General features: G+C 37.9%; 1 protein-coding gene across 1 annotated transcript; it reads left to right on the top strand.

The window, feature by feature from the left end:
* Positions 1–3,643: 3,643 nt before the first annotated feature.
* Positions 3,644–4,636, top strand: LOC131367738 (odorant receptor 131-2-like). Its single transcript, XM_058413212.1, has one exon. It carries the CDS (start codon positions 3,644–3,646, stop codon positions 4,634–4,636), a length of 993 nt encoding a protein of 330 aa, XP_058269195.1.
* The last annotated feature ends 6,286 nt before the right edge of the window (positions 4,637–10,922 follow it).

Raw genomic sequence — 10,922 nt, 5'->3', positions numbered from 1 at the left:
GGACAAATTATCGAATGTCTAGCTTACAGAGGCTACAAGTAGCTTATAATGATGCATTGAGAATTTTATTAAGGAAACCTAGATGGCATAGTGCAAGTGAAATGTTTGTGAGTGTGGGAGTTAACACATGTAAAGCCATGTTACATAATCTAATGTATAAATTTATCTGCCGGCTCAATGCTTCTGAGAATGAGATTATCATGGGCCTATCAAATATAAAGTTTAGTACCACTTGTTATCAGTCCAAGTTGTGGATTCACTGGCACCATTGTATTTATTTAATGCATTGATTTAAATGTTTTTTTTGTTTATTTGTTTGTTTGTTTTGTTTTGTTCCCTTGTATGTGTTTTGTGTTTTCTTTTCTGCTTTTTTAAATTATTGGACCTTGAATCTGTAATAAAGATTTGATTGATTGATTGATATAAAACCATACCAAAATGAAGAAAATCCACGTTTTCAATGCTTTATATATATAACACACACACACACACACACACACACTTATTTGTCTATTATTATTAATATTTGTGTCTTTTAGTGGTACAAAAGGTAATTAGTCTTGCCTCCCTAAGACCGTATCGTAACTAGATGCGACGTGATATGACTCCAGCGATCAATCACAAAACACAGCCAATCATAACAGTTTTTCTCTGTGTGCTTTCTCGTACCACAGCTGAAGAGATCACAGTCCGCACACACATACTTACATACAAGAGCGAACATGCATAGAGAGATACACCTCTCCACTTCTTATGGCTTTCCTTATAAAACTTGAGGGATATATATTTCTGCTATTAAACATCTATAATCAGTCTCTCCTAATCCATGTTTGATGATTAATATTAATAATGCGCAGAACTTTCATTGTATGAGATCTCTGTACAGGAGCTGTCAGCCGCGACGTCGCAGAAATAGAAACAGTTTCTAAAACTAGTTAGGCTGGTCAGGACAAAAACTGATTAACATGTAAAAGATACATTTTATCACGTGTCGCAGCATCACGTCGCGTGTAGTTAGGACACGATGTAAGACAAATCTCAATTTAAAATTCAAGCAACAATTTAAAAGTCTATAATTAAAATACATTTGGGTAATAAGCCCACTCTCAATCAGTGAGTCCCCCCTCTCCACACTACCCTGGTTTGCATTTGTATACAGTAGCTCACTGTAGTCATTTACATATAAAAGCTAAACCCAGGCCAAGGTGATAGGAACATGGGGGTCAACTGCCAAGCCTATTCCACGTCAATTTTTGGCAGTTCCCGACAATTATCTGTGCTGCCTGCACATTCCCTATGTGTGACAAAAATCACACTTTTCATGCAGTTCATGTGTGTGCAATCAAAAAGATGTGGTATCTCAGTGGTTACACTGTGGTTAAGGTCAGTAGGTTGTGAGTTAAATTCCCCAATCCACCAAGTGCTCACTGTTGAACCGTTGAGCAAGGCCCTTAACCCTCTGGTGAATAAAATGAGATGAAATTTAAGTCGCTCTGAATAAGGGCAGATGCCGTAAATGTAATTATAGAGGAGCCCAAGCACTGGGGAAGCTTATTGGTTAATGTATTGGACTACTGAGATGGCATTGTTGAGTCCTTGTGCAAGGCCCTTAAGACTCAGTTGCTCAGTTGCATAAAGAATTAGGTAATTTGTAAGTTATGCATATGTATATGTAATAAAATAAAGAATCTTGAACAATCAGTGATGTTAGTGAGGTAGTAATTCTAGGTGACATACTTGATCCATTGCACTACAAAATGGATTTGTCCATTCATTTGGGCGATGATATAGTGACATGAGACTAATGGCCAGTCTCAAGTATTTACATACATATCATGTGATTTGTGTGCCTCGGCATCATGTCCTCTGGTAAGCCAAAGTACTGGAATAAATGTTTGAACATAAGTTTTGTTTCAGTTCCATTTTAATAGTTGTGGGCAAATTGGACAGATATCTGGCAGAGACTTGCAAAATTGCAGATTGGTGGTAGGATAGACTATTATGAATAAAGTGTTGATGTGGCGACAAGATATGATTGAATATTTGAGGGATAAAGGCCTTAGTCGATAGCTTGTTGGTGGTGTGCTTTGAAGATACACTTTATAGAGCCTTTCTACAATTTGTAGTAATGATGAATTAACATGGAAGTGTTCAAATATTAAATCAAATAAGGATTTTAGCACTGGCATCTAAGATTACATGATATTATGTTGCCCAGGGTTGTTTTTATCTTTTTTTGTTCATTTGCACTTGTTTGATTGAGAAAAGATGGCAGTAAAACAAGGAAAATTTTAGAGGAAGCAGCTCTGGCTGCAATCGTTAACTTGATATAGGTGAAAACAATGAAAATGATCATTTTCACAACAAATTATAGCATGCTCTTGTGCCTGGCATTCTTTAAATAATATTAACTATGCATTACACACAGCATGAAAGAATATATGAGAGGGTTGAGCTGCTGTCTAATATCCAATAAAATTGAATAGTGGAATTATATAACTGCTACTGATAAAAAGCCCATATAATCTGGTCCTGCTTGTGGAGATGTCAACATGTCGCAAAGGCATGCATATAGCCATCTTACATTAGACACATTAGCCACCATCATCAGTGCTGTACAACAGGTGAAATAATTCTGAATTAGAAAACTGGGAGATCAAATACCCATGTTCACAGGGTACTAGAAATAAGTCCCAACTGAAAGCAAGTCACTTAGCAATATTAAAGCAGCAGGTTTCTATCAGTTTTCTTCCCTCCTTTTTAAGAAATGTGAATATCAAGCAGTTTACAAAGAAAAAAAACAAACAGGTCCTGTATCAACAAACTCTTCTCATTCAATGGCTTTGAAAAATGAAATAAAAATACAAATAAAAATAAAGCCTTAGGTCTAATAAACGTCACTTATAGTCTGATAAATGAGAACTGATAGTCAGTTATTAAAGTTAAGGGACCAGCCTGTCTATTACTAACTATTACTAATTTGAATATTACCAAGATAGCCTTCTTTCATCTCAGAAATATTGCTAAAATAAGAAAAATAATGTCACCACATGATGCAGAAATGAGTAGAGTTTAGAGTTAGAGTTTATTTTAAGTCTGGATGTTCCAGTAAGTACATTAACAAGCTCCATTTAGTCCAGAATGTAGCAGCTAGATTCATTACTAGAACCAGAAGATAGGACCACATCACCCCTATCCACACTTCACTGTCTCTGCAATGATTATGAAATACTGTTATCTATAAAGCACTCATCTTTTGGTCTTTTATCATCTGCCAGACTTCAATCAAAAGGTGCAGGCTATTTCTTGGTACCTCAAATAGTGAAGGTTACAGTATGGAACAGAGCTTTCTCTTACGGTTATGGAACAGACTTTCAATTAAAAGTTCAGCATAAACAAAATCATTAAATATTAATGCTATCAGCACCAACGTCGGTTGCTCTCTCATCACGATTACATCTTTTACATCCATTGTTTTTGTTTCGCCCCATCACTAGAACAGTATAAATACCTGAAAGGCATTAGACATGAACATGTTGCTTTTTACACACTGGAATACTTTATGCCTGTGTATGTCCTCCCCAGACACACAAGTGTATTTGTACTGTTGTATCTTTACCTCATAGTTGTTTATTTTACAGACATGCAGAGTGCAGGAGCATACAGCAACTCAAGCAATAATTTGTTACTTAATTTTTCAAGGCCCCTGAATGAGAAAATCTTGTTGTTGCAGGTCCTGGTTGGGGTTTTCCTTTGTATAAACTGCTTGATGATATTCACATTTCTGAAAAAGGAGTTTTTTAGGGATGAAACTCGGTACATTTTGTTTGCACAAACCTTATTTGTGGACTCGGCTCTTATGCTGTTAACTGACTTGCTTTCGGTTGGAACGTACTTTCAGTATACCATGCATATAATTCCTTGTAGTATCATTTGTACGGTTTTGACTTTTCTTGCCTGCTGTACACCGTTGACTTTAGTGGCTATGTGTCTGGAGCGCTATGTGGCTATATGCATGCCTTTGAGACATGGTGACATCTCCACAAGCAGGACCAGATTATATGGGCTTTTTATTATATGGGGTATCAGTTCTATAATTCCACTGTTCAATTTTATAGGATATTGGGCAATAATCCCAAGAGCTGCTCAGTACTCCTATACAGTGTGTACTGCGGAGATAATGCTAGGGGAAGCATGGCAGGCACATGGGCGTGCTATCATTTTTATTATCCTTTTCCTTTTTTTGATCATTATCATTGTCTTCACCTACATCAAGATCATGATTGCAGCCAGAGCTGCTTCATGTGAAAAAAGGAAATCAACCAGTAAGAGTCTCAGAACTGTGCTGCTTCATGCATTTCAGTTGTTTCTGTGCATCGTGCAGTTTTTGAACCCATATATTGAAATGGCTTTCTGGAAAGTTGAAGCAAAGATGCTTATGAATATCAAATATTCCATGTTCATTGTTTTTATGATTGCACCACGTTGTCTTAGTCCATTGATTTATGGTCTCAGAGATGAAAGATTTTTTCATGTTTTAAGACATTATGCTATGTGCGGCACTGACTGCCCATTCTCAAGATTGCTCGAAATCAGAAAAACGAAAATAAGATCAACACTGGACATAAATAAGTGATTATTGTTTGTGATTTTTACCTAGTGTGCTGATGCCTTAATAATGATGCTGATAAAAAGAAAATTCTTGGTTGCATTATATAGCAAAAAAAATGGGATATCCTTTATCTAAAGATATATTTTGTATTGTCTTAAAGACATTTTGATAAATTCTTATGGTGGAAATGTGTTATGGTTTGCATGTTTAATATCAAATATCATTTCACTCTTACTGTATAATGAAAATAAATTGCCTGACAGTGTGTACAAACTGTATGTTTTATCATTTGATGGGTTAGAAGATTGGGTGTCATTACTGTATATTATCAATTCAACAGTCTGTTTGGTGTGTATTCTTGAATTTTTGTATATAATTTATGGACAAATAACTGTACCATATTGTCTATGCTTTAATACAGATATTAAGGTGATTAAGTTCATGTTTGTGCAATCAGATGTGCAATCAAAAAGATGTGGTATCTCAGTGGTTACACTGTGGTTAAGGTCAGTAGGTTGTGAATTCAATTCCCCAATCCATCAAGTGCTCACTGTTGAACCATTGAGCAAGGCCCTTAACCCTCTGTTGAATAAAATGAGATTTGAAGTGAGAAAATGAGAAATTTAAGTCGCTCTGAATAAGGGCAGATGCCGTGAATGTAATTATAGAGGAACCCAAGCACTGGGGAAGCTTATTGGTTAATGTATTGGACTACTGAGCTGCCACTGTTGAGTCCTTGTGCAAGGCCCTTAAACCTCAGTTGCATAAAGAATTAGATAATTTGTAAGTTGCTCTTAATAAGAGCAACATATGTATATGTAATAAAATAAAGAATCTTGAACAATCAGTGATGTTAGTGAGGTAGTAATTCTAGGTGACATACTTGATCCATTGCACTACAAAATGGATTTGTCCATTCATTTGGGGGATGATATCCTGACATGAGACTCTATCAGGTAAAGTATTTACATACATATCATGTGATTTGTGTGCCTCGGCATCATGTCCTCTGGTAAGCCAAAGTACTGGAATAAATGGTTGAACATGAGTTCTGTTTCAGTTCCATTTTAATAGTTGTGGGCAAATCGGACAGATATCAGGCAGAGACTTGCAAAATTGCAGATTGGTGGTAGAACAGTATGACTATTATGAATAAAGTGTTGATGTGTTCATTAGTGTATTATATGCTGTGCAAAAAAAGTCTGGTAGAGGTAGCAAGTGGGGAATAGTCAAGAGAAATCAATAGAATTGTCCAGGTCTATGTTTTGTCCTGTTTGATGGCCCAAATGGCTCCTCCTTATTCTCTCTGTGTTTGGCTTCTAGGAGCGAAAGAAGAAAGAATTTTTTTTCATTTTATATATTTCAAATATTGGCAAAAGCTTATCACTTTCACTATATCCCAGAAAATATAGTATATCTCAATACAATGTACACAAAAATCAAACACACATGGTGTTAATCTAATAATTTCATAACAATTCATTTTATATCTCATATATACTGTATACAATAACCAATACATTTCATATACCAATTTTTTTCTCATTACCTGACACTTTTTCCAAAGCCACTTACACTGGTGACAAGATACGATTTTGAGTATTTGAGGGATAAAGGCCTTAGTCGATAGCTTGGTGGTGGTGTGCTTTGAGGATACACTTTATAGAGCTTTTCTACAATTTGTAGTAATGATGAATTAACATGGAAGTGTTCAAATATTAAATCAAATAAGGATTTTAGCACTGGCATCTAAGATTACATGATATTATGTTTGCCCAGTGTTGTTTTTATCTTTTTTGTTCATTTGCACTTGTTTGATTGAGAAAAGATGGCAGTACCACAAGGCATAATGTCTTAAAACAAGGAAAATTTTAGAGGAAGCAGCTCTGGCTGCAATCGTTAACTTGATATAGGTGAAAACAATGAAAATGATCATTTTCACAACAAATTATAGCATGCTCTTGTGCCTGGCATTCTTTAAATAATATTAACTATGCATTACACACAGCATGAAAGAATATATAAGAGGGTTGAGCTGCTGTCTAATATCCAATAAAATTGAATAGTGGAATTATATAACTGCTACTGATAAAAAGCCCATATAATCTGGTCCTGCTTGTGGAGATGTCAACATGTCGCAAAGGCATGCATATAGCCATCTTACATTAGAAAAATAATGTCACCACATGATGCAGAAATGAGTAGAGTTTAGAGTTTATTTTATTTTTTGGATGTTCCAGTAAGTACATTAACAAGCTCCAGTTAGTCCAGAATGTAGCAGCTAGATTCATTACTAGAACCAGAAGATAGGACCACATCACCCCTATCCACACTTCACTGTCTCTGCAATGATTATGAAATACTGTTATCTATAAAGCACTCATCTTTTGGTCTTTTATCATCTGCCAGACTTCAGTCAAAAGGTGCAGGTGAGGTATTTCTTGGTACCTCAAATAGTGAAGGTTACAGTATGGAATGGAGCTTTCTCTTACGGTTATGGAACAGACTTTCAATTAGTGTTAAGCTGAAAACTTATTTTTAGTCAAACCTTTTATGAATAGTATTTTCATCGGTAAAGGAACAGATCTAAAGTGTTTGCTTTGCTGAACTCGGATGTTGACACTCTGGTTGTTGACAGTGGAGTCGATTGTGCATTATGTCCCAGTCGTGGGATAATGGGAAAGTGTCTGTCTTGAAGGATCTCCATTTGTAAACACTATTACATCTTCCTCACTGTAGAATGGTGAATTTAAAACAGTTTGGAGATGTCCTACCAACCCTTTTCAGTCCAATGAGCAGCAACAATTGCTTCTCTTAATAGCTGATTTCCTTTCTTCTTGGCAGTATGTAGAAACACACCAAAGTGATCTAAGTGTGTGGACCAAAGTTCTGCTTTCATAGAGGTTGTCACACATCTTGATTTTTTTTAGCTGTCTTCCTGAGTAATACCTGGCTGCTAATTACTTTCTTAATGATTACTTAATTTCAAAAACAAACAAACTATAAGACCTATGGACTATAAGACCTTGACCTTTGACCATAGATGCATTTCCAAGGTTTTCTCACTAATCACATACACAAAAAGAAATGCTTCCCTCTCATCATTCCCTCTGTGTTTTATTTCCAATTGTGTTCTATATTGCCAATAAACTGTATAGGTGCATGAGTGTTGGTATCCCACACACTGGTTCCAGTGGCTAGAGGTTAATTTTCCTGAATTTTGCTAAATTTTGCTAAATTATTTCCTCTTTACTGGCCTTGCTACTTCATCTGACATCACATATCGGTAGCTGGCTATTTTGCAGACTGCTTCAGCTCAGGTGACTTCAAGTGAATACCCTACTAACTTCTGACAACATGCTATGAGTTAACGTTGGCTCAATGTGACTCCACATGCAAACTTCACTATATGCTCTCATACAACATCCTGGTAATCCTCACCCCACCGTTTGTAACACATTCAAGGAACTACAGTAAATGATTAAATATATAACACATGAAAAAATACACGACATTAAAATGTTTATGCACAGCTTGACCAAATTAGACTATGGAATGTATCTGAATGACAAAAATAGGTGCCATAATAAATAATCTGGCCTTTTAAAACAAGCAGATATTGGTATGATGTTTCTTTGTTGGTACACATCTGAAATTGCATCATAAATGTTTTGTAGTTTTACCTACACTCCTGTGATTAGCCCACCCATGTGAATTTAACAGTTTACCCATAGAGCAACTAGAAACCCAGTGTGGCTCATTAATTTCTGGAAAGTATTTAATATGGTCATTAATTATTTAAACATAAGATATATTTGGTGACTAATAAGCCATTACATTGTTTACATAGAAGCATTCACTCAGCAAAATATGAGGAACGCATTTAATTACCTATGTGATTTGAACAAGACTGTAGTAGATCTTTCACATGTATAAACTTTTGTACCTAAAGCCTGAAAAGTTTAGCTCAGATCTCAGATTTATTTATTCCCCATGACACAAAGTAAATGGATGGGAAAGAAGAGATTTACGCAAAGAAAGAATAGTTCAGCAATAGAGTAAATTATGAATTGTATTGTATACAGAGGTAATGCTGTGTATATTATGGAAAAAAATAATGATTTAATCACCAGTGTTGGGGCCCAACATAAAACAGAGTTACTGGTAATGCAGTGGTCAGTATCTTTAAGTCCCCATGGAGGCCCCACCTCGCAACTTACAGGACTTAAAGGATCTGCTGCTAACATCTTGGTGCCAGATTCCACAGCACACCTTCAGGGATCTAGTGGAGTCCAAAAGCAAAAGGGTGACCAACACAAGTTTTATTTACACCATGCTCTTTCTCATATCCAAGGTTGCTTTGGAAAAAGAAGCACACAGACATCTGCAATCTGCTTTCTATTCTGCACACAGAGTACTGTAGTTCACTGGTGCTGAACTTTCATACTGCAGTGGGAACCTGTGTGAGCCTGGATTAATGCTACTGTGTTAAGTAAGCAGGCTGTAATGTTAAGTGTAAAATAAGAAATTTCTCTAGAAAAGTCCAGACTGTCGAGTCATACACGAACTGTCACAGGGTTCACACATTCACCAGAGCAAAAAGCATGACAGTGATAATGCCTCTTAGCTCAAGATGATGCATATAGACCTTCTGAGTCACTATCTACCTAAGACCTCAGTTTAGGTGTTTGTGCAGCAGTACACTGGGGCAATGGCATCAGATGCTAGGACATGCCACACAGGAGATGCTAGTAGACTGATCAAACTGATAAAGAGAGCCAGACAGGTCACTGGGACCAATCTGGACTCCCAGTGCAGGACAGAATGCTGTGAGCCAGGCCAAAACTGGAACGTCTGCCTTTACATACACATGAATTTAATATGGAGTTGGCCCGCCATTCTTTGACCATTCCTCTAGAAGTACGTTTGTGAGGTCATGCACTGATGTTCATGGCCCGGTTCACAGTCTCCGCTCTAATTCATCCCAAAGGTGTTCTATCAGGTTGAGGTCAGGACTCTGTGCAAGCCAGTCAAGTTACTCCACACCAAACTCACTCATCCATGTCTTTATGGACCTTGTTTTGTGCACTGGTGTGCAGTCATATCGGAACAGGAAGGGGTCATCCCCAAACTGTTCCCACAAAGGCATGAAATTGTCCAAAATGTCTTGGTATGCCTGCCTTGGTAAGTTCCTTTCACTGGAACTAAAGGGCCAAGCCCAACCCCTGAAAAACAACACCTTAATTCAATCATTTGGATGGGTGTCCCAAATCTTTTGGCAACATAGTGTACATACACTATATTGCCAAAAGTTTTCGCTCACCCATCCAAATAATCAGAATCAGGTGTTTCAATCACTTCCATGGCCACAGGTGTATAAAATCAAGCACCTAGGCATGCAGACTGTTTTTACAAACATTTGTGAAAGAATGGGTCGCTCTCAGGAACTGTGATAGGATGCCACCTGTGCAACAAATCCAGTCATGAAATTTCCTCGCTCTTAAATATTCCACAGTCAACTGTCAGCTGTATTATAAGAACGTGGAAGTGTTTGGGAACGACAGCAACTCAGCCACGAAGTGGTAGGCCACGTAAACTGATGGAGCGGGGTCAGCGGATGCTGAGGCGCATAGTGCGAAGAGGTCTCCAACTTTCTGCAGAGTCAATCGCTACAGACCTCCAAACTTCATGTGGCCTTCAGATTAGCTCAAGAACAGTGCGCAGAGAGCTTCATGGAATGGGTTTCCATGGCCGAGCAGCTGCATCCAAGCCATACATCACCAAGTGCAATGCAAAGTGTCGGATGCAGTGGTGTAAAGCACACCGCCACTGGACTCTAGAGCAGTGGAGACGCGTTCTCTGGAGTGACGAATCGCGCTTCTCCAACTGGCAATCTGATGGACGAGTCTGGGTTTGGCGGTTGCCAGGAGAACGGTACTTGTCTGACTGCATTGTGCCAAGTGTAAAGTTTGGTGGAGGGGGGATTATGGTGTGGGGTTGTTTTTCAGGAGCTGGGCTTGGCCCCTTAGTTCCAGTGAAAGGAACTCTGAATGCTTCAGCATACCAAGACATTTTGGACAATTCCATGCTCCCAACTTTGTGTGAACAGTTTGGGGATGACCCCTTCCTCTTCCAACATGACTGTGCACCAGTGCACAAAGCAAGGTCCATAAAGACATGGATGACAGAGTCTGGTGTGGATGAACATGACTGGCCTGCACAGAGTCCTGACCTCAACCCGATAGAACACCTTTGGGATGAATTAGAGCGGAGACTGAGAGCCAGGCCTTCTCGTCCAACATCAGTGTGT

The sequence above is a fragment of the Hemibagrus wyckioides genome, linkage group LG17 (assembly GCF_019097595.1).
Source record: "Hemibagrus wyckioides isolate EC202008001 linkage group LG17, SWU_Hwy_1.0, whole genome shotgun sequence".
Lineage (NCBI taxonomy): Eukaryota > Metazoa > Chordata > Actinopteri > Siluriformes > Bagridae > Hemibagrus > Hemibagrus wyckioides.
This window is presented reverse-complemented; position numbering and strand designations above follow the sequence as displayed.